This window comes from Candoia aspera, chromosome 1 (assembly GCF_035149785.1).
Source record: "Candoia aspera isolate rCanAsp1 chromosome 1, rCanAsp1.hap2, whole genome shotgun sequence".
NCBI lineage: Eukaryota > Metazoa > Chordata > Lepidosauria > Squamata > Boidae > Candoia > Candoia aspera.
In genome coordinates, this window is record NC_086153.1 from 218,441,095 (window position 1) to 218,465,814 (window position 24,720).

A 24,720-nucleotide genomic window follows, 5' to 3' on the forward strand; every position below is an offset into this window, starting at 1 on the left:
TTTATGGACAATATTCTTATAAAGGATTTGCGCTGAAGACCTTAACAGCTATTTAAGTTTGAAGGCTTCTGTGTCTCTGTGTGTTTGGGTGTATTCGTTATGTAATGGTGTTTGTTATATATATGTAAATGTTTATATATTTTTTATTCTTTCAAGTGCTGCCTTGGGCTAGATTTGTGAAATAGATTCTTATAGGAAAATAGCATTCTTTGTCACTACCTCTGTATTTTTGACTGTTGCACAGTAGAGTGAAATTCAAGGGGTGTCCCTTTCGTACTGCTGTAGGTCAAGCTTGGGTAAACTTCTGAGGGCTATGTCTGATTCCTATTCAGGGGTTGTATGCTTATATACACACCTATATATAACACAAGGAGTGGAGAAGCTACCATCTTCTGGAAGGTTGCCAAAACCAGCAGAAATCTTCCAGTAAGGACTTGTTCTGGAACAGAGGAAAACTAGCAGTTTTTTCTCCATTGACGGTAGGATGGGAAGTCAGGACTGGGACACATCTACAACTGTTATGCAGAACCTTCGTGCAGAAAAGCTTCTCTGGGTTCCCTGCATCTTCGTTGTACCTGCTTTACTTGGGGTGAAAGTGTGCCTGTCTCCCCTTAGGGTAGAAACAGTATAACTGATAGGTTTGCCAAAAGAAAAGACGCACATCTGAAATTATGTAGTTATGAGTCAGATACATGTGTGGTAAATTGACCATAACACCCTCTGTATGATTTTTTTAAAGTTTCCGGGAAGACACGTGAATATCCCTGTGTTCATTTTGAAAATAAACTGGGTTTTGCAAGTGTTCCTTTGAGTGTTTGAAAGAGAAAAAACAATGAGCAAAAACACAATGTATCCCTTGGAAAGCGCCTGTCACTCCAAGAACAATCATGCAAGCCAAAAAGCAATTCACTGCTGAAGATCCATGGAGCAAAAGGATCTTCAGCAGTGCATTCCTTTTGTCTTGCCCCTGCCATTTTTGGATCTTCAGAGTTTCCAGTGCTACCCAAGATAATGGATGCTAATAGCAATGCTAGCTTCTTTTACACGTGACTGGAAAAGGCAGCCAGCACAACGCAGCCGGATTCACCCCTTCTCTACAATCTCTTGACAAAGCAATGAAATAACAGATTTGTAGGTTCTAGCTATTACAAGTATAATATTTATTTTAATCTTCCCTGTCTTTCAAATCTATATAACCCTTAACATAATAGTGCAAAAATTCACTACCCTGAGAATGCGATTCTAACCCTGTAAACAGATTGCATTTGGAAATCTCTGAGCATTCAAGCATTTTATTCCCCCGTTAAGCATTTGGACTAAATTACCTAATGCATCAGTGGGCATTCTGCAGCCTTCCATTTTTGGGAGACTACAAATTCCACAAGTTCTTGTTGTTCAGATACTGATCAAAGCTGATGGTATTGAAGTCCTAAGGTTCCCAGAAGATGCCGTCTTGTCCATTCTTGGCTTAACCTACAAAGATCTTTGTCTCTTTGGTGATAGTGTTATTATTATTTGTACATAGAAAGCAAGCTCTGTCAATATTTCAATAGTACACAATTTTGTGATTAGTGTTTAATTTCCTTTGCTATGAATTTTTGCTGCTGGAAGTTAAACCAGGCGTGGGCTCTCTGGTGAGCATCAGCTGTTAAAGGAGAAATGAAAGCCCACAGAACCAGTACGTGTGAAAAAAAATAAACCACATCCCCTTCTTGGTAGGTCTAATTATACAAGCCTTGATTTGGCCCATAGTCTGCCTTTATACGATTCATGTCATACATGGATAACTTTTGTTTGCTTTCAGGCATTCTGCTTGCTTCTGGAGGGATATCTGTTTTCTTTTTTAAAAAAAAAACCTCAACAATCATCTCTCAGAACTCTTTCTTCACTGTCTTTGTCAACCTCCTTTGAATTATTTCTCCTAAGAATACTACTCACAAAAATACTTACTCTCCATAAGTAGAGTTAGGTAGTATAATACATGGAAGGAGTCTTAAGTTACCACGTTGTGTGATAGGTTGCAAATGAAGCTGGAAATACTGCTAGATCTGAATTAGTCTGAGAAAACAAAAGTAAGAACGAGATTATATCTGTTTTTCACCAACTATAGTTACAGCAATCATGTCTGGTTTCTGAATGAAGTCTGTAGCAAATTGTGAAAAGAGAGAGAGAGACAAGCCTCTATTCCAGTAAAAAGTTGTTAGTGGTTACCCCTAACATTTTAATAGCAACCATTCAGTGTTTGCAAATAAAATTTGTTTTGCAAATACCATTTGAATGTACAGCCACTTTCAAAGTATCTGGGTGGCTTGTGGCTAGATGGCGTTTGAGATGGGGAGGAATCCTTGTAAAGCTCTCGGTCCCTACAAGAAACTCCTTCCACTACGTTTTCTTAATGCTGACTTCTTTTCTTTCGTTCTAGTTCATCTTACTCAAGTTCTTGTGCTCCAAATAGGCTGGGACTGCTGTGACTTCTAAAACTCCCAGCCAATGCTTGGTAGGAACTCTGAGGGCTGTAATCCCAAAACCTGGATGTTGATAATTCAAAGAAAAGAGTAAATTAAGCATTTACTGCATGTTTCTTTCTTTACAGGATTGTCTGAAAAAGTAGTGAGGCTGGGGTACATCTGGGAGACTATTGTGTGATGAGACTCTGTAGGATAAATTTAATAGTTTGAGCCTTTTCCATTATGATCGGACAGGAAACACACTTACTTACGAAAGGATTCAGTATCCCACTCAAACACAACAGTTTGGGGTAGCCTTTGATTCTGAAGATCTTTCATGTTGTGGCAACACCAATTTAAATGCTATAAGATGCAGATAAAGAAGGAAATTCTGGTATCTGTTCTGCTTTGCAGCTTCTGCTGTGATGAATTCATAAATCATAGCCTTAACCTTTTAATATATTAATCATCAGGTGAATTTCATTTCAGGATGGCTTATATGCATGAATAGCTCCCATCAAATGCCAGCCTTCTCAAACCTTTATTTCAATGCTGCTGTCCTAAAGAACAAAATGATGGAGCTTAAACTTGTGTGGATGGACTTCTACTGATTTTGACTGATTCTGCCTACTTACTCAGCTGTCTACGTACTGCTGCAAAATTATTTCTATCATATACAGTATGGTGGAAGTCGTATGGTAGAAAAGGTAGTGTAGATAATGACAAAGTAGCAGGGGAATTGGCAGAAAATCTTTCCTCCCTACCTTCCATGAGTAGAAGTTTCTGCTGGAGCAAAGGCCTTCTTAGAATTATAGAACATTTTTGAATTAAGGAATTCAAAGCTTATTAACAGCTTTTGGTATTTGAATTTCTAGATTATTGTCTCAACCAAACTGTGCATAGGTTAGAATAGAAGATAATGATTTGGCTAATAATCAAATAGAGAGTTTTATGGCTCAATGGAGGCCTACATTTCTCAGATTTAAATCCTGAGTGCAGATGCTCTGTTCAGGCATGGTCAATTTTTTCTTCAGCCAAAGTAAAAACTGAATTTTGAACATGCATTGTCATTGTAGTGCAGAATATGTGGAGAACTATTTAAAATAATGGTATTTTTATGCGTTGAAGTGACCCAAGGTCATTTTGGTGACACTTAAAAGTCCTGCAAAATCTCTTTAGCTAACAAGGGACAAAATTCAGTGTCCCATGACTTCCATTTCTACAACTAGACTTTCTTCTCCCCTCCTTCATGTTTTCTGCCACCCCAGATGTGAGCTGCAGAGTCTACAACCTCTGGGGCAGATACTGAGGCTTACAAGAGCTGAAAGTGGAAGGGGGAAAAATCAGACCCCATCCATTTCAGGAAACCATTTCATCAATATAAGATGTCAAATGACTATCATTCCTTCCCCCACCCCCACAAAATAAACCGCAGGTAATTTAAGCCTCTGGCATTTCCTCTTCAATTTTCTTTAAAACTGTCATAGATATCTCGTTCTGTAGAAGACAGTTATATTCTCTTTCGAGCAGTAGCAGTTCATTAGCCATTGCCAGCCTTGCAAGGTAGTCCAGACAAGATGCACACCCAGATGAACTAATCCTACTTTATTGTAAGGTTACATTAACAGAATCTTACAAGATGGAAAGTATTTCTTCCCTCCTCTTTTTTTAGTCTGTGGATAACTAGGAAGGGTCCCTTCTGAAATGTTTCCCACCATGCTTTTCCCCCACCTGTGGACTGAGCTGCCTCTTAGCAGACCATGGCCTAGGCTGCAGGTCTTCGTCCTGTCTCCCAGGATCATTCCCACATACTATTACAGCCACTGATGATTTTTGTAAAGCATTTATGCATAATAAGCAAGCATATGAGATGTTCCTCTTGACTATATTTTTTCTGAAGAGCTCAGAGCTTTCCATAGAACACAGGAACTTGGATCTAGGCAGGATTTGCCCTGTTTTCTCCTGGGCTTTACTCAATTTATTAATGTGGCAAAGTTATTCAACTATCTTATGTCCAAAGAGATCTACAAAGATAATGTGTTCAAAGCAGCTACCTCAAACACCTTTATTTATTTTTCAGGATCTATTCATAAAATATATTATAGATTTTAAAGGATATATGCTAAGAGCAAATATCGTTAATAGTGAGAAGTAGATTAGACTTCAATGTAAGAAGAAAAATGAAGTCTCTAATCCATACTCTAGGCTGAATATGATTTGGGATCTCCACAGTTGCCTCTAGCAAATTTGTAAAAAGATGAGAGGCAATTGCAGGTTTGCAGTAGCTCATCTAATTTCGATCCAATCTGTGCAAAAAATTAAATTACTTGACTCTTTCTGTAAGAAGTTGCTGTGATGAAGGGAGGAGATTGGTGGAGCTCTTAGTGGGGAGGGACCCTAACATTAATATCAGTAACTTGATTATATCAATAACTTGAATTGCATGAGAGTTCTTCCAGGTTCAGTTCTAGACACCTCCCAGTGAGAGATCTGGAGAATCACAGCCATTCAGAGGGGACAATAGTGACCCTGATTGTGAGCAATGCTGTTGCTTTGTATGAGCAGCCCTATTTGTTCAGCTTCCTGGGCATTCTGATCCACTAGAAAATACATCTTCTTAAAATAATGCTCAGTTTTGATTCTTCCTACTTATCAAATCACCTGCCCCAACCCTACTTCAGCTCTGATCCCACTGCTAGCATTTTCTTTCTTAATTCCGTGGATAGCAGCCTTCAGATACTGGCTGTTTGGAGAGCAATTAAAGTAAGATGCCTCCTCTATCTGCTTTGACTATTTCAGTATACTTTTCCCCTGAAAAGCAAATGGGAGTAGGAGTACATTTTTCTATCAACCTGATTAAGACGTCAGCAAGAAAATGAAAGAAGAGCTCTAGCAGCGATCCTCATATATTACTGAATAGGCAAGAGCACTGAGAGTATGTTACACAATGAGTGGAGACTTTTAGCATAGATTGAGTGTATAAATGGGCATTTGGAAAATGGATTTAAGACAAAAGAGAGCTTGAGGCTGCCTTTTACATTATTAATTGCAGGTACTTGTATATTTGAGCTTTTAATTGGAGCTCCTGACAACCAAGGAAAAGGTTCAGACAGAGAGACTTCTGGCATAGTTACAGAAATTCTGCTATCAGCAAATTGGCAAGGTGATTAAAAAAGAAACGAGAATATTTTTGTTAATGCAAATGTATCATTGCAAACTATTTTCGATCTCTAGGAATTTGAAATTTAACAAAAGTCATAATGATTAACCATTCTTTTAATCTGGGGGAACAATATGCAAAATTGTCCTGCCAGGGGCTTACAATATCTCCATTCACTATCCATCCACCCATTCATCTAAATCCAGAATTCTTAAATATTAGGAATGAGAAATAGCCAAATATATTTCCTTTTCAAATATTTACTTACACTCATGTATCTGAACAAATACAGACATGACTGACAATTTCATATAAAGGGCATCAAAAATGGTGAAAATAAAATAAAGCTGAAACTTTATTTTGTCATCAACCCAGGATAAAAAGTATTGTAATAAAAGGAAGAGGAAAAGTTAAGATTGAGTTTCTGCCATTTGCTAAGGATGGAAGAGGCCAGTTAGTGGGAAAGACAAAATGGTTTTTTTCCTTTTTTTTTTCCTTTTAAAAAAACTTTTATAAGAGCTGTTATCCCAGAAAATTGGATGATCTCTGTTGTTGTTATTGTTACTTTTATTATTTTGAAGGAAAGAAAAAGGAAACGATCTGCTTCCTGTATTCTTTTTTTGCCTGGTAGATACTGAAAGAAGAGAACAAGTAACTAAGATGATAATAGGGGGGGAAACCACACTGTATCGCACCCCTAGGCATCCAAGGAGACAGGCAAGGGGGACATTGATAAAAGATCACATCACAGGTACAAAAAGATTGAACTTATGTAGTGATGCTACAACTCATGCTTCAAGATTTTGGCATCATTGTGGTTAATGGTCACCTAAGATCACATCTAGGACCAGATATGACCCCCTAGCCAGAAGACATCTTTCCAAGAGCCCTCACTGCTCCCATGCTGCCTTCCCACCCAGTGGGCTACTTAGAAAAGACATTATTTTTTTCCATTGGTGTGAACTGATGATATGGCAGAGAGCTTTTGAAATTTGGCCAAGAGCTGCTTGTGACCCCTTCTCAAAGGCACCCTGAAAGCAGAAATGCTTTTGAACAGTGGCCAAGAACGGGTTCTCTCCTCCTTTTTAAATCTTTCCAACTCAATAGAATGTTGGAAGGGAATTACGTAAAGGGCTTGAGAGTCTTGTCAGCTGTCCATCAACAGGATGGCTTTCCAAGAACAGAATGGAGTGTGACCAAATTTGGTGTGTGAAGGGGAAACTGGAAAAGTTGAGTTTGAAAATGGCCAGATCCGGCTAGGGGCTGCAGAGAAAAAGAAATCCCATCCATCCCTATGGGAGAGTAGTGGTTCAGAATATTAATGATTGTGCTATCCTTAAGCCCCCTCCCTCCTGGTCATGTGACCTTGAGTGGAGCTGCTGTTAAGAGGTAGGGAAAAATCCCAGAGACCAAGTTCTTTATCCCTTCCTTGTTTCAAATTCATTCCCTCTTCCTCTTCCACGTTTCTCTCTCCTTTTTTTCAGAAATGTGACATGTTATTTCTTCTCACAATCACCTGCTTTTTAAAAATTAGGCAATTATGTATTGGGCTATGTTTTAGTGTATAGGATGTCTAGTATAAATTCATTTGGTTTTGAAGTGAGCACAGATTTTTGTCTTCCAAAGTATAGGAACTCCATAAGGCATTAGGTCATTTCTATCAGTCCTTTTCCCCCCCATTCAGTTAGAGATATACTGATTATAGCTGAGAAATTCTGAGCTTCTATATGAAGTAAGAAAAGTATTATTAGGTATTAGACAGCTGCGCCCCTGTGGTAGAAAAAGAAAGCCTGCGGAATTCGTAATTGCAGTAAGCATCTCACTAATGGAAATCCCCAAGGACATGAAATTTGTAAAACCATTAACTCTTGCAAAGCAATTTGTATGAATCTTTGTTGGCAACATCATCCAGGATGATTATTTTGAACAATCTCTGCATGTCCGGCTCTGGAAGTAAAGTGCTTTGATGTGTATTTGTAATTAGTTGCTTTGCATCATAAGCAGCTGATGACTTCAGCAATATCGACAGACATGGCAGAGAACTTACAGATTGTAAGTGCATGAATTTAAGTGGTGTGGCTTTGAAGATTAATTTTAATCACTTTTCCTATCAGTCTCTTCTGAGTGTATATAACATGTTGCTGCCATATGATTATCTCCAAACAGCAGTGCTGAGTTCTTCACTGTTTATTTGGGATTCCTTGGCAAGTACTTTGCATGTGATGACTTTCACAGAGACCATTTTTTATATGCCACTGTTATCACCTAGGCTGTAAATCCTGGGATTTTACAGGACTCAGAGTCAGAGCAACTGAGTATAAGCATCTAAGGTTACCCAATGGGTTTGAAATCACCTTATTGAGCGCAATCTTCCAGAGGGCTGAGAATTATGAGACAAAAAGCTCTCACTCACAGTACCATAGATTTCCATTCACCATGCCATATGTAATCCTGTCACTGGTAAGAAATCAATTTCCTGATTCTAGATAGTAGGTTATGCTGTACAAGATGGAGCAGAACTACCAGTCTCGGTTGGATTCCCTTAAAGTGTATGTGGAAGTACAATTCCTAAAAAATCCAGCCATCCTGGCCAGTTGCCATCTGGGAATTATGGGAGTCTCAATGTATCTGGAAAGTACCAGGTATGGGAAGGCTAGAGCAGAACAACAAGAGAACTAGGGCACCTTAAGCACCTGAGGCACAAGAAGACATATTTTATTAAGACATTTTATTTTAATTGGAAAAGTTTCTTCATTTTGCAAATTATTATTTGTAGGTGCCTATTTTTAAAATCAAGTACTCTCCTGTCATTTATTATTCTGAAGCTTTCCAATTGTCTAAGTTTGCAATTAATGCATAGTTATATTTTCTACTTAAGAACTAAATTTGACATCATGTTTTGGTGTTTTTTGAAAACTTGGTCATTTGATTAAGTGAGGTATTTTCCAAGGAAAAACAGACTCAAAAATAGTGTTTATTTTTTGTTCTGGAAAAAATATTTCAGGTTAACAAAAAAGTTCAGGCCATTTATAAAGAACAAACAGCAGAGATTGAAGCTAATGCCACATTTGTTGAATTCATAGGCTAACGGTGTATCCAAGCCAAGCTATGGAGTTAGTTATTGCTTTAAATACAAAATAGGAGAGAAATAAAAAATTAAAATAAATAAACAAATTCATAGACAGCACCAGTTGCATATACATGTTAGAATATAAAGAAAAAAGGAATGACTCAGTTTTTAAACAGCAGATTATACCTTGACCAAACAGAAAGTATAGATAAATGTTTTCTCTGTTATTAAATCTCTTTATTGGTAAAGAGTGAGCAAGTATCAATCCAAGATTTAAAATATGGTCTAGCAGAGTATTTGCAACCAAGTAAAACAGTCTTTGTAGCTAGGTCCATGCATGGTAAATCCAGAATTCTTTAAACATTGTAAGTTCCAAATTTTTAGCATATAGTTTAACATTGAATTTAACAAAAGCTTATTTCTGGCAAACTTAATATTAAACCAAAACTGGACAATCATGGGATAGGCCCAAAACATATGAATCCATGTCCCCTATATTATTTTGCTCTTCCAATATATTGAAAGTTTTTAAGTGTGGTTTATTGACTGAATCATAGTTAACTTGGTTCCTACATCTTGAGTTGAATTACCATAAAAATCCAGATGAACACGAGATGGCCTCAAAGAAGGAAATGTAGATTAGATTTAACATTCTTTGTTGCTGTCCAATAATCCCCTGGACCTTTGCAACCCATATATTTTAAATTGGACTGCGTATGTGTAGAAAGAGAGAAAATCAAAACCGTTACAGAATCATAGAACAGAGGAATTGGAAAGGATCACAGATCACTTAAACCCTTGTACGCTTGCATCTACAAGTGGTAATAGTTACCTGTTGTTTCTGGAAACAATTTGCAATTTTTACTGTGGAAGAAGTTGTCATGCAATAAGAATGGCTCTCCTGTGATAAGACTGCTGTATGTGTTTCCCTTGCGTTCCGACAATTATAACACAGTTATGGCACTGATTGTTATTATGGGATACTGCTTTATTGTCAGTGATTGCAGATAGTCATCCCCTTTCCTAACTTTTGAACAGCTATAGAGTCGCTCCTGATTATTTCAGTCCATTCTCAGAATTAGCATTATTTATTATTTTATTTTATTTTATTTTCTATCCCGCCTTTATTATTTTTATAAATAACTCAAGGTGGCGAACACACCTAATACTCCTTCTTCCTCCTCTTTTCCCCACAACAACAACCCTGTGAGGTGAGCTGGGCTGAGAGAGTGTGACTGGCCCGAGGTCACCCAGCCGGCTTTCATGCCTAAGGCGGGACTAGAACTCACAGTCTCCTGGTTTCTAGCCATTCTTTTCCCATTCTTCTCTCTCTCAACATGCTTGTTTTTGCTTCTTCAAATGAAGTACAGTCCACAGTGAAGTAAACACGTACCTGTGGTTCAGACACAGAAAATATTGTACTACTCTAAAAATAAAACAATCCTTGCTTCTGCCCCATTTTCCCCAATTGATGATCTGCATTATTAAGTATGTCATGACAAGGAAATATCAGAGGTTATCTTGACAGCATCTCTCTTTCAGCATGATTTTTGCCTGTAATTGTCTGTTGAATGGCATCTTGTATTTGAATAATCAAATACAAATGCAACAGAGTGGAGCAGCATATTGACACAGGCTGGTCTGTCACTCTGTTTGTGGTGGCTGAACCAGGCTTTCCTCTGAATCATTACAGTACAAAGCTGCTATCCATTCCATTTGGGATTTTAAGTGATAGACAACACTGAAGATAGTTCTAGTTTTGAAGAGGGAAAAACTGCGAACTAAACTAAACAAGATATAAATTTTCCTTCAGTGATTCACCCACTTACCGCTAAAACAATACAATGAGTTCTCTATAAAGATCAGTCAGAGAACCAGTGGGTTCCTATGTTGAGGTCTGAGGAGAGCTAAACGCTCAACTCGAATTAACAAAGCATAATTGCTCTGTTGACATGACATGAAATGCCCAAACCAATAAATTACATGTTGATTTAATGTAATGAACTGGTTCACTCCAACATGCTGAGACAACGTCTCATTTTCAAACAATATATAATCCACACACCAGACAAACTCATTTTAACCAAGTCTAATAGATTGTGTCAATCTACTTACAATTAGCTTTTAGGCTATTCAGTCTTTCTCAAGTTAACTGATCTCCCAAAGATGCAGGTGTGTGGGTGAATGAATGGAATATATGTACAGTATATATTTATATACATGTGTGTGTATGTGTTTATGAAAATACTAATCAAATAAGAATTTTCAGTGCCCTCTTGTTTTTGTTTTGTTTTTTGAGAAGAAGTGGGCAGAAGTAGTTCTTTTTTAAAAAGGTGTAATTTTCAGAGTCTGGATATTAAAGCATCTCTGTCTACATCCCTCTGCAGCTGTCTGCTTGGTTTAAGGAATGTATGTGTTTGCTTGTTTCTTTGTAGGATTTATTTCCAGCCTTTTCTTCAGGAGCTCAAGAAGACATATGTAGTTCCCCCTCGTCAGATTTTTCCCCACAGCAACCCTATGAAATTAGGTGAATGGGCAGAATGACTGGCCCCAAGGCAACCACTAAACTTTCATGGCTGACAGTGCCCTTGAACCTTGGTCAACCCAATGCAATAGGGACTACTTGTGTGCCCCTGCATGCTCCAGAGTATTGTTTGTTTGTTTGTTTGTTCGTTTGTATCCTGCATGACAATTGCATAGCCCTAATGTGCTATCTCTCCCCAATCCTGTTTGTGCAGCTTGTATTCAGGTGAAATCAAAATAAATTGTATGAAAATAAGGAGGTGCAACAGCTTCTGTGCCTCAAAATGTGAAATTACAATACAAATCTTTCCTTGTAGAATGATTTAGGGAAAGGTAAAATATATGTGGTTAAGATAAGGCCTTTGTGCAACAGAATGGAGAAATAAATATTTGCATGCCATCCTGTCACGTGATCTCTAGACTATATTTACAGCTGATAACCTGAAGATGGGAAGGACCTGGGAGAAAACAGTTTAGTTTTTTTCACATGCTTAGTTTTTTTTCACACGCTCAGAGTCTCTCACGAGAGGGAAACACAAAGTTGAAATGTACAAAAAGCAGGCAGGAAGAAATGTTGTTGTTGGACTCAGAAAAGAAGGAAGGAAAAAAAGGCCAGCAAGCAAAAATGGGATTAGGTGTTTCAGACTACTAAAGAATTGCAGGTTGTTGGTGATTCAAAAGCACTGAAGAGAAGTCAGCATAGAGATTATATGCAGGAAGATAATGTTGGATCAGTCTACCTAATACAAATGTCCAGAGAGGGAGAGGAGAATCCAAAGACCCAAGAAGATTATAAAAACTCTACTAGCTGTGAAAGGTTTCCAGCCAAGTTGTAATTGAAGCCCTTGATTAACTCTTTGGGGGAATTTAACTACACACATAGGAATAGATTAAGACAGACAGACTGACGTATTAGAAGTGTTACTATTGCAGCCAGAGAAATCCACTAATCGCTGCCCTTAAATTTTTCTGCATTAAAACTGAAAAGACAGTAAGTCTCTAGCCTTGTCACTGTGGCAGAATAACTCTCAGCCATCGGGGCAGTGTAATTTTATATTGGCATACTCTTTTTCAACTAAGGGTCTGGAAGAAAATTTATTTATTTAATTTATTTATTTATCAAATTTGTCACCGCCCATCTCCTCCAAACGGAGGAACTCCAGGCAGTTTACAATATAAAACAATAAATATATAATAAAATTTCAATATAAAACACATTATAAAACAATTTCACAGAGCTACCAAATATAATAAAATCCACATGAAAATACATTAATGTGCCATAAGGAAGCGCCCCCCCCCTTTTTTTTTTAAATACTGTGAGCATGTTTTAATTCTGACAATATACTGCTTTTGGCAATTAAAATGAGATTAGAACACCGGAAGAAATTTTAGGTTATATAAACACTTTTTATTTGAAATTATACAGTTACCTCTAAAATATGAACAAGCAACTGTGTGCAAGCCTAAGCAGAAAAATAATAGAGAAATGTAGATCAAACTGATAGTAAAAAATATAATTAAAAATACTGTTTGAAGTACCAGGAACAATGAGGCATTTTCCTCTCCCCCAGTTTTCCTGAGAAGATTGACAGTTTTATTAATTGACCATAGGATAAACAGAAACATCCTAACCATATGTAACCTAGGAAGGCAGAAACATTCTTGCCCAAGGCATCTAAACAAGGTTTACCTCACCAAACACAACAAACAGATTTATGCCTAACATTTGCAGTTAACAAAGGCAAAGAGTAACTAATATTCTTAATTAATGAGGCCAAAATTCTCCCTACTAAATATGTATACAAGGACATAGTTATATTTCAGATATTAGACTGTAATGAAGTTTCACAGATGGGATAAGTTAGTCTGTGATTATCCAAATTCTATGATATCACAATTACAGGGAATGTGTCTGGTAGCCATAATTGGTAATGTAAGGTAGAGTGGTTTTGCTGAGAAAAGGAGTACACTAGTCATCATCAAGAGTATCCACAGGGTCCTCCTGCTTTTGTCAAAATGGTTAAAGCAGTGTCACCCCATCACACTGCAAACTCTACCACTTTTTGGACGTGTGTGTGACATGACACACTTGCAAAAGCAGCATGGCTAGCAGCACAGCACTGCTTTTGTAAATCAGAGGTGTTTGATCCCACTCCCCCAGGGATACTGCTACTCAGTGGGATCCAGAGGAAAGATTGCAAGACAGAGGTCGCTGCAGTCTGATCAAAGCCCTGCTCATTTGTCATTGCCAGCATTGCATGTACATCGAAGGGTGGAGCTTTGATCGCATTGTGGCAATTGCCATCTTGACTTTTTTGACCATCACTGTAGACACCACTGATTTCAGTTATATGTATTCAGGCATAAGTTTCAATAGGGCATTGCTTTTCTACCATTCTGAAGTGACCAAATTCCAAACTTATTAATAATTTTGGGTTCCAGGATTCACTTGCCAAACAATTCTGCTTTTCAAGATCTTCTTTCCTACTCAATGAAAGAAAAAGTGAGAGAAACACAAGCTTATGTTTTTCGTTTTTGCTTTTAATGAATTATTATGGTTAGGCATATGTGTTTGAATGTAATTTCAGCATGATTTACAGGCATGGAGAGAGAAATAGAGGGGCTGCTATGATAATGGTGTGATGTTCAGCTACTACATTTTTAAAAAACCATGGAAATGAGAAAAGATTCTCATTCTGCATCCTACTGATAAATATTTTAGACATCAGTTGTGGTTCACAATACTGCCAATCATTTCCAAACACTGTTTAGAACAGCCTTCCTTTCCTCTTGGTATTTTCTACCACAATTTCACAGTCAGTGGTGCTGGTGGTTTTAGAGGATTGTTCCAGAGGTGTACTGGAAAGTATTTGTGCTATGAAAAAAGAAGGAAGAGAAATATTTTCTTTGGTTTGTTCTGGGAGGTAGTTCTGGGACGAAGGTTGAGCAACTGAGAAAGAGCTGTGTTATTTCAGGGATCAGGAGACACTTGGACAACAAAATAAACAGAAGAACTGGACGATAGAGGATTACAGGTAGCAATATTACAGGTAGCCAGGATCTCATTCTGTAATAATTTATGTGCAATATTATAGCTACCATATGAATAACATGAGCCTGCCCTGGGTGATTTTTAGATATGCTTCTGGAGTTAATTTTTAATCAGTTTTTTCTAGTTTATGAGCAGTTTCTGTATTACAGTCAGGCAATCTGGAACATGTTCAGTCATTGGTGTTAGACATGAGTTAGAAATCAATTTGAAGCTCACTTTCGGTTTCCTAATTGAATTCCACTCCCCTCTGATCAAGAGTTATGCTTGCTTTCAGGGTAGGAATAGGGTGCAGAAATCTCATTTTAAAAACTTTAATTCTTGTCTCATATTAAGTAAGTCACGCATGAAATATAGTTCCAGCAAGGACTCCTATTTATTTTGGGATACCTTGTCACCTTGACTTTGTGGAGATTTGCAACAGGGTAATTTGTATAATTGCTGCTCTTATTGGTGCATAAAAAGCACTGGAGGCATGGAGGATAGTTTCTCAATGATGCTCTGCAGCCAGGAAGAATTCATTGTAATTGACTGCTGAGTTGGTGAGATGGATTGTCAGCATTTTCACGCATTGTGGGATTGCTCCCTGATCCCTTCAATATGTGGGGTCCAGAGAATAAATTCATAGTGTGGAAAAACTACAAGTGGAAAAAGGGGGAATTTTGACTTAGATTTAGAGTAAACATACTGTAATGTTTTTTGTCAGCTTAAAAACCTGATCTTGTATCCTGAAAGACAGTAACGCACCATTTCCTATTAATCATCACAGAAGGAGGTCTTGCAGTCAGTAATTCATTCTGTCATCTTGTACATTTCAGATTCTGCTTCCTGGTTTTAAAAAGCTTATTCCTCATTAACAGAGTTCAAAAAGCATTCTACCTCATTTAAAAAGCTACAAATTTTAACTATGACCATTTAAGGTCATTGCTTGCTGTAGATCTTTAAAGCAAAATATTATTTATTTATTTCTCAAATTTATACTACCGCCCATCGCCTCCCACAGAGAGACTCTGAACGGTTTACAATAAATTAGTTAAAAATTAAAACAGTAATCATAATAAAACATAATATAATACAATATAAAAATGAAAACAGAAAAGAAAAAACCAGATGGCTACAAACAATCGTAAATACAGGGGTGCCAGCCATCCCCAAGAATGACTACCCCCCTCCCCACCCCAGGCACAGTGGCAGAGCCAGGCCTTTAGGGACTTCCAGAAGGTCAAAAGGGATGGGACTAACCTGATCTCTGGTGGCAGAATGTTCCAAACTGTGGGTGTCACTGCAGAGAAGGCCCGCTTCCTGGACCCCGCCAACAGGACTTCTTTAGCTGGCAGGGTCCGTAACATGCCCTCTCTGCATGATAGGGTGGGATGGGTTGATGTGATAGGGATGAGATGATCCCTCAGGTAACCTGGACCCATGCCATATAGGGCTTTAAAAGTGATAACCAACACCTTGAATTGGACCCGGAAGCAAACTGGTACCCAATGCAGCTCGTACAAGGGTGTTACATGAACAGATCTTGGGGCGCCAAGAATTGCCCATGCGGCCACATTCTGAACCAGCTGTAGCTTCCTGATACTCTTCAAGGGTAGCCCCATGTAGAGCGCACTGCAGTAGTCTATGTGGGAGATGACAAGGGCATGAGTGACTGTTTGAAGGGCCTCCCGATCCAGGAAAGGGTGTAACTGGCTCACAACATGAAGTTGTGCAAAGGCCCTCCTGGCCACAACTGCCACCTGCTCTTCAAGCAGGAGTCGTGAGTCTAGAAGGATCCCCAAGTTACGCACTGGGTCTGTCTGGGGCAGTGCAACCCCATCCAGAACTAAAGATGACAATTTCCCAGATACAGAAGAGCCGTTAACCCATAGCCACTCTGTCTTAGCAGGGTTCAGCTGAAGCCTGTTGTTCCCCATTTGAATATTTATTCAAATATTCTTTGAATGTCCAAAGATTCAATAAACACTCAATAGTTGGGATCCATAAGATAGCTGTATTTAGAAATATTCTCCCCCTTCCCAACAGCCCATTCCATCCCATATCAAGTTGTTCAGGAAGACTGCCAAGCTCTAGAGAGGCTTTTGTGGAACACAGATGGCTCTGCTGGGGAGGAGGGCTCAGAAGATGTTATCTAAGAAAGGCACTTGAAACGCTCTCCACCAAGTGGCAACATTTAGCCCTGGTATTCGTATTTGGGTGGGAGACCACCAGAAATCTCAGTACTTAGAAGAGGGTGGAAAGTCAACAAAACATCCCAAAAGAAACAATGGCAAACCACTTCAGTGTTGTTGCCAAGAGAACAACACTGAAATGACCGGGAACTCAGAAGGAGTCAAACTTGATTAAAACGAAAATTACTTACGAAGCAATACTACTTACACATACAGTAAGCAATGTTGAGTTTAGCAGGATTACACACCCAGAGAAGGGGGTTGCAGCCAGATTCAAAGTACAATGGTTTGTACGTGGCCTAAATAAAACTAAGTAGTTACACCAGCTATAAATAACAGGTATTTATTTTGTTAGAGTCTGTTTATTAATCACATTTCTAAACTGCCTTGATAGTATATTTCCATGGGTGATGTACAAAACTGTTAAAATCATCCAATATAAAACACACTATTATAATAGCATTGTCTGTTATTATCTAAGAGTCCCCCTTTTCAGGGGGAGATGGGTGGTGATAGAAATTGGAATAATAAATAAATAAATATAAACAATTTAGAGAACATCTTAATTGCAACAATTCTACTAGACTAGGAAAGTTTCAAATTTGAACATTTAACTTTTGAACATTTAAGAAAAACCATTAATAGCAATGTCTATACAGTATATCCATATTCATTTGTCTTTTTTTTAAAAACATTCGCAGGAGTCAAAAATGAACATTTAGTCTTTGATCTATAACTGTTGCAACCTGGTCGATGATTGCCATAACTTGAAATAATGTTTCTTCAGGATGTTGATTGTAACAATATATAACACCAGCATGCAGGTTTATTTTAAATTCATTGGTTCCCATTTTAATGTCTTCAGGAGATTAATTAGATTAAAATGTTTAAGCAGAAAGAATGTCAAATAGACAGTTTATTAATTTACTTAGAATTTTGCTAGCATCTGTTTATGTTGCTTTAATACTTTCGTAGACTGACTTAACAGGTCACCTGAAGCCATACTTTAATCCTGGTTTACTGAATAAATCTATTTGCTCAGGTTCATGTAGGATACAAAGTCATAATTATGATTTAATACCACAGTGTCTGGTTTTACACCCACAAAGGTCAAATTGTGGTCAGTATTAATGTGACTGAGTAGCTGAATCTCAGCAGGACAACTTTCTGTTTATTTATTTGAAATTAAATTTAGAAGCTCTTCACAAAAGTTGAAAAACTGTCTTGAAATGTAAGGCAGAGGAGAGAAGGAAGAGGTGATCCATTTACAACTTTGGTGCCATATATAGAGATGTTTGTAAGTGGTACTAATAGCAGTCATTCATCAAAAACTTAGTGTGTTTACTTCTACAAGTCATCATGTGGAAATGGGTATATAGTCTTAGACACAGTAGTGGACAATGTATGTTTACTAGGCAGACCAAGGTTGAAGTATTTCCAGAAAATGTCAGTATAACAATGGTATTTCGAAATGCATTTTAAAGATATGCTGTATATTCATGATACTGTATTGAATATATTCCTAAGGATCAACAAAGGAATATTGAATTAAAATGGTGTTTCAACAAAGGCATTATCTCTAGAGCATAAGACTCTGTAAAGTTGTTCTGAAAGCATATCCTAAGAGGGCATACATGCAGTCCCATATTTTACTGGAACAATTCTAATGCAAGGCCCTAATTTCTGATTAAGCAATAATGTATCATAATACAGGATTTGCCAGATACTGTGAAGGTGAGGAATTAAGATTTACTGAAGGAAAAACATAGATCAAAAACAATCCTTAACCATTGTTCCATCTACATTCTGGGGCTAACCACATACAGTGTATTAGCTTCAGATGCTGTCTGGGTCCTGGTGCTCAGTGGTTTGCAGGAAGGGATGTGTAGAGACTATCGAATGGTATATACAGTCCACCTTCCCTTAAGCTCTCAGAGTAGAGAGAAATAGATGTCATATTATGTCTATTCTTATATTGGTTTATAGAACATAACCTGTTTTGTCTTTCTCTCCTACCCATATGGCCTTTGCAGCTGGTATCCAACATCCTCATCTTCATCTGCACTAACATTGTAGGAGTGTGTACACACTATCCAGCTGAGGTGTCCCAAAGACAGGCCTTTCAGGAAACAAGGGAATGCATTCAAGCTCGTCTACATTCTCAGAGAGAAAACCAGCAGCAGGTAGATGATGATGATGATGATGATGATGATGATGATGATGATGATGATGATACATTTAACAATGAAAATGTAAAGTTTTTAGATTCTGCCTCTGACTTTTCAGGTTCCATGGGCAAACCCCAAGTTAGATCTGGAAGCTTTAATATCCCTACCAGATTAGAACAGTCAACTACCTGGATAGATGGCCAATGTGAAGCTTGGGTACTAGCAGTACCCACAGGGAGGAGAGGTGTAAAACTCTGCAAGATGGCGAGCATGACATGGCAATCGAAGCCCCACTCTTTTTATACATACACTGGTGTGGCATACATGTACAAAAAGGGTGGATCTTTGATCACAATGCTGTATCTGCCGTCTTGCAGATTGTGACACCTCCCTTGTAGATGCCCATGCTGGGTGACTAGCCAAAACATGTTCCTGGATTGTAGCCAGTAGCATGCTGGTAAACATAACAACCAGCTCTGCCAGCTCCGTTGCCACCACAGCACTGCTCTGCCCTAGTGTTGTGGTTCAGCTGTGCTCTCAACCAGCTCGCAAAATTCCAGAAAATTTAACAATCGGCTTTTGTGAGCCAGTACAAGCTATCATAGAGTATAAGATGCCATGCATATAGGTAATTATAGTGTAGCATAGGGAGCAGATTCTCTTCATACTTATAACTGCATGCAAAAGTTTGGTTACCACAATCGAATTGTATGTTTCACTGAAGCTGACACAACCTCTACGTGGTGCAGTCTTTCTTTAAATTTGAATGCATACTTACTGTTTAGGTGCACTTGTTTATAGATTCCAAATAAGAAAACAGTGAATATAGAAGAAATATGGACACCCTTCCAGTTGATTCAGTGCTCCTTTTTTTCTGTACTGTAAGCCTGATAATGAGAACCAAAATGGTGATTGAATCGTTAAGCCTACAGTTACCCAGATAAAAACAATTTCACAGGTAAACAAATACTCTGATCTTTTTGACCTCTCAGGTTTGATTGTTTCTTTGTCTGCTTTCAACAGTCATGGGCTCCGCTAAACAGCTGTCTAAGCATTTGAAAATAAAAATGATTCACTCTTACAAAGCTAGGGAAGATTATAAAAAGTCTAAACACTTCCAACTAGCAATTTCAGTTGTGAGAAACACTGTTAAGAAATGGAAGCTACATAGAACTGTTGAAATCAAGGCAAATCTGGAAAACCAAGAAGAGTCTCTGCCAGAACTGGTCAGATCTGCAAAACCCATAAATCACCACAAACGAGCTGCTGAGAGGTTTAGTTGACACCAGAATAGCTGTCCACAGGTCTACAGTACAGTTTTGCTTATAAGACACTGATCTGCATGGGAGAGTTGATAAAAGGAAACCTTTTCCCTTATCTCATCACAAAAGCCATTGTTTAAAGCATGCAAAAGAAGATCTTGATAGATCTGAAACATTCTGGAAAAAGTGCTTTGAACTGATGAAACAAAATTGTGTTTGCCCACAACCACACAAGATACATTTGGAGAAAAAAAGTGTGATGCATTTGAAGACAAGAAACCTTATCAATTATTTTGTTGTGGTGGTGGTGGTGCTCTATTACTTTGTGGAGTTTTGTGGCAGCCAATGACATAGGAAATATTGAGCAGCTGGAAGGAAAAATTGATTCGATGGTAGTTTGGATTCAAATTATCAATGTGTCCTAGAAGTGAAGGTCCCACAGTCAGTGAAGAAATTGAAATGAAAAAGAGATTGGATATTTCAGTAAGGCAACAATCCAAAATATACCTTCCAATCAAACACGAAGTACTTACAGGAAAGAAAAATAAAGGTTTTGGAATGGCTTTCACAATTCCCAGAGTTGAACATTCTTGAAAAGATGTGTGGAGATCTCAAACATGCAGTGCATGCAAGGAGGCCAGAGAATGTTTCTGAGCTAGCAAGGAAGAGTTGGAAAAAAATTTGCAAGGGAGAGTGGGAGAAGCTTTCAAAATCAAGAATAGAAAGATTCTAAGCTGGCTAAAAGAATTTTTTGAAAACTGTTATTTCTGCCAAATGAGTATTACAAAATACTGGCTGTAATTGTGTCCAAACTTTTGTACCTGTCATATTTGCTATTTTTCTTACTTTGGTTCGGTAAACAATTGCACATACATAGCAAGTCAATATTCAAATTTGTAGAAAGATGCTGTGTTTAACTTTGAAGAGGTTGTGACAGCTTCTGTTCACCCTCGAAACATATAATTTGATGAAGAGTGCCTAAATCACTGAAGGTGACTATACATTATAGCATACAAAGAAGGAATTCCATGGTTTGTTTGATAGTCATCTCACTATGCAAGGAGTTGATTTTTGGCCTTTATGCCTTACACAATAAATTCAAGAAGTCGGCCTAAGTAAGGACTTGTTTCTTCTTCATAATACTTGAAGTTATCTATATTCTCGTAGATGATAGATAGATAGATAGATAGATAGATAGATAGATAGATAGATAGATAGATAGATAGATAGATAGAGTCTCACAAATAAAAGGAATTGGACATGCAGCCATATAAGAAAGTTGGATTTCACATATGAGCTGGGGACTTGGGCCAGCTGAGCATCCTGACTGGAACTGGAGGAAACGCCTTTCTGTATGACATTCCTGATGTTGCTTATTGACTAACCAGAGCAGAATCCTAGATGACTTGATAAGGGCAGGCTTCATGGGAAATACATTTGGTCCTGTGTTTCCATGACAAAATAATAGTTTCATTTTGCTAGCACGATCTTCAAAGAGAGGCACGTTTGTGTTGAAAATGGAAGCAGGAGCAGGAGTTTTAATTGGTTTATCTGTCTGATTCCACAGGAGCGTCTCCTGCTTTCTGTACTGCCTCGCCATGTTGCCATGGAGATGAAAGCTGACATTAATGCCAAAAAAGAAGATATGATGTTTCATAAAATTTATATCCAGAAGCATGACAATGTCAGGTATGTGCAGAGAGAAAGGAATGGGATGGATCCATAACTCAACATAGCAATTCTGTAAAAAGGAAGGAAATGGGAGCAAATAACATGCATGTCCTCTGCTGAGTTTTTGTTATCCCACCCCAAGGGTGCACAACTTTTCACACACTAAGAGTGTCTGCATGTGGCCTTTGAGTGGCATGCCAGGAACTAAATTCTAAAAAAGTAGATAGGGACAGGGTCAAAATAAGATTGTAAAGTACATTTAATGTGATTACTTCCTGTGCGTTTAATATTTTCCATCTTCTGTCACATTAAAAATTACAAGTTGGTCAGGAATTTTAAAAGGACCTTTGATAGCAGTATCCAAGACTTTGAGGAACTGCCTGTGGCCCTGGCACTTCAGGTTAGACTTTTCCAGGCTGCATTTTTTATATTCCAACGTAGGAGGTAGGCACAGCTGTTTCAAGAGTTTATTTTATTTTATTTTTTTATTTCATTTATTTATTTGCTATCCCACCTTTATTATTTTTATAAATAACTCAAGGCAGCGAACATACCTAACACTCCTTCCTCCTCCTATTTTCCCCACAACAACAACTCTGCGAGGTGAGTTGGGCTGAGAGAGAGGGACTGGCCCAAGGTCACCCAGCCAGCTTTCAAATCACAATTCAGAGCACTTAGATATCTCTTGCATGGAAAAATTGCACGGGAAGACCAGAGCAACACTGGTTAGTTTTGCTCACATATGGTGTTAAGCCATGAACTGTAGTGTACAAACCACAGTGGCTGAGTTCATACAGTACAACATACTAAGCTAAAACCAAACTGAACCATACATTTCTGGCTTTGGTGGCTTTGAGTTGAATCCATTGCTGCTGCATTTACTAGCTTTCTCTTTCCCTAATTCATGGGACTGGGGAAATGGAGGGGGGGACTTGGAGGGGGGGATAACATGAAATGCTATCCATTTTATGTAAAAGGTCACACAGGAGCAGTGTGTGCGTGTTTCATTTAACTACATTTGCGTGGTCTATAGTCCATTATTTATTCTCTACATTTAACCAGCAAAATCCACAGAACTTAAGATGTGAAGCACTGAGGAGTTTCTCTGTGAAAGAAGTAGAAAGGGAAAACCTGACTCTATAGTTAGTTGTTTTTTTTAAGAGTTTGAATCTCCTTGACTTGGGTGGTATTCAGGAGATGTTTTTCTTGCCTAGCAAGCAGTGATGGTATTCTTTATCCATCTGAGTATCTTAATTTGTAATTAAGTGATTGTATCCTTTATCCGAGTATCTTAATTTGTAAAACGCTAAAACTAGAATGTTTGGTTTTAACTGGCCGGGTTCCAAAGAGGCATATGAAGAAACTCTGTACCAGCACGCAGACTCTTTAGATACAAATGCTTGAATTTACTGTTTTAGTCTCATCAAACTGACTGAAAAGAAATCAGGTGAAGTCAAAATAGCACAGTACGGCTCACCCATGCGTTACTGTTTACACTTTTGAATTAGAAATAGCCTGCCCTAATTGGTGCGGTTTAATGCCAGATTGACAGCTGTTTGGCACTTTTACACTGGATTTGAAATTAGGCCACTAACATCAGAGCCTTCAGACAGCACCCTCACTGCATCTAAATCATATTTATGAATGCCAGACAAGCAAACAACTGCTTTTAAAAGGAGGGACTTGCTGAAAGGCAGGGAGATGAGAACATGGCCATTCATAGGACATTAGAAACAAGATAGCTGAGAAAGATAATATAAGCCAGTACAAGGCCCTCAGTATAAACTAATGAAATCATTTATTATATTTAGATAACTGTGCTAACAATAAGATAATGGCTCTTACAAAATGCTTGAGTCATAACTCAAAATAAAATTTACAGCTGAAGTAAAGTAAATGTATATTCTTGCTCATGGTGCTCTTATCTTAGTCTGCATATGCACATCCGTAAGTTGCCATGTGCCCAGTTGCTTCTGGTGACTAATATTTCTGAGGCAGTCAGGATATAAGTGGAAAATTCTAAGTTTCATCCTCCTTCCCTTACAGGCTTTGATGTATCCCGAGGAACTAATATAGGCTTTTAAAAACTTTTACCTGCTTGCAATTTCAGTAGCCTTCTTTGCAGGGAGGTATGAATGATTCTTCACAAATTAACTTTATCCAGTACAAACAAAAGTCTTGATATATTGTCACCTATGCAAATAATGGGATGTTATGTGATTTTTAATACATCATTAAGTATATTGAGTCAGCATAGGTTGAAGTAGCTGACCTGGACTGGATTTAATCACCCTAATAATTTATTCAATGTTCAGTTTATTTTTTGTAGAAGAAAGGTTTTAGTCTTCTATTTGGAGGAAAGCTTTGTACTGTTAGAGTAGTAACTCTCAGTCATTTGGAAAAAAGATACCTGCTTGAGCAGATGTCCAGAAGCCAGGTGTCTGTCCACATACCCATCAGTTCTTATCTTCTCAGTTGTTACTTCTGTGAAAGCATTGTCTTTTGTTTGAAATTCTGAACCTTGGAAAGAGAATGAGTGACATAAGCTAAATATGTGCACTTAGTTTAGTTCTCGTGGCAGTGCTACGAAACCTGTGTCTGTATGGTGAGTGGTCCTGGCCCATAACATCCCAAAGCAAATGCTCCATGAAGTTTGGACTCCCCACTCTGAACATCCATAGTCCAACTCCAACTTTGTTTTCCTCAGACTTAATTCCACAGCCATTCCTCTCCTTCTCTGAGCTACAAAATGAAATAAATAAAATGTCTGTGCGGAAAGGCATTTTTAGAAGAAACTTGATAGAACACAGAATAAGTGTCTCTTTCTGGCCACTGATTTTATCTAACAGGGGCTTCCTATGCATGGAAGAGTAGAACAAGAGCAAAACCAGTATGGGAGCTCTGGGCTGTATCCAGCCCTAGGTGAGTGCACTTTAGGTGGTGCATCACCGCCCCATGTTCTTCCCCAGTACACCAGTGCCAAAAAGGCCCCTCTTAGGGTCCCAGCTGTCTTAACTCTGCTGATGAAGGTGCCTGAAGGAGGATCTCCAGCACAGAACTTAAATTCCAGGCAGACTCAAAGGGAAAGTTAAAGGTACCTTAACATTTTTATAATGATTACCATTCTGCAGCAGCTCTCTCTAGTGCTTGGACATATAATTCTGACCTTACATTGTAGGCTGTGGCTTGCCTG

The 24,720-nt window shown here is 38.2% G+C and overlaps 1 protein-coding gene across 1 annotated transcript in view; it reads left to right on the forward strand.

Annotated features, from left to right (window-relative positions):
- The window catches only part of ADCY5 (adenylate cyclase 5), a 233,106-nt gene that overhangs the window by 131,459 nt on the left and 76,927 nt on the right, over positions 1-24,720 (forward strand). The window contains exons 2-3 of the mRNA XM_063288785.1: positions 18,460-18,609; positions 21,424-21,545. Coding sequence (XP_063144855.1) covers positions 18,460-18,609; positions 21,424-21,545 — 272 coding nt within the window. The remainder of the gene's footprint in view (positions 1-18,459; positions 18,610-21,423; positions 21,546-24,720) is intronic.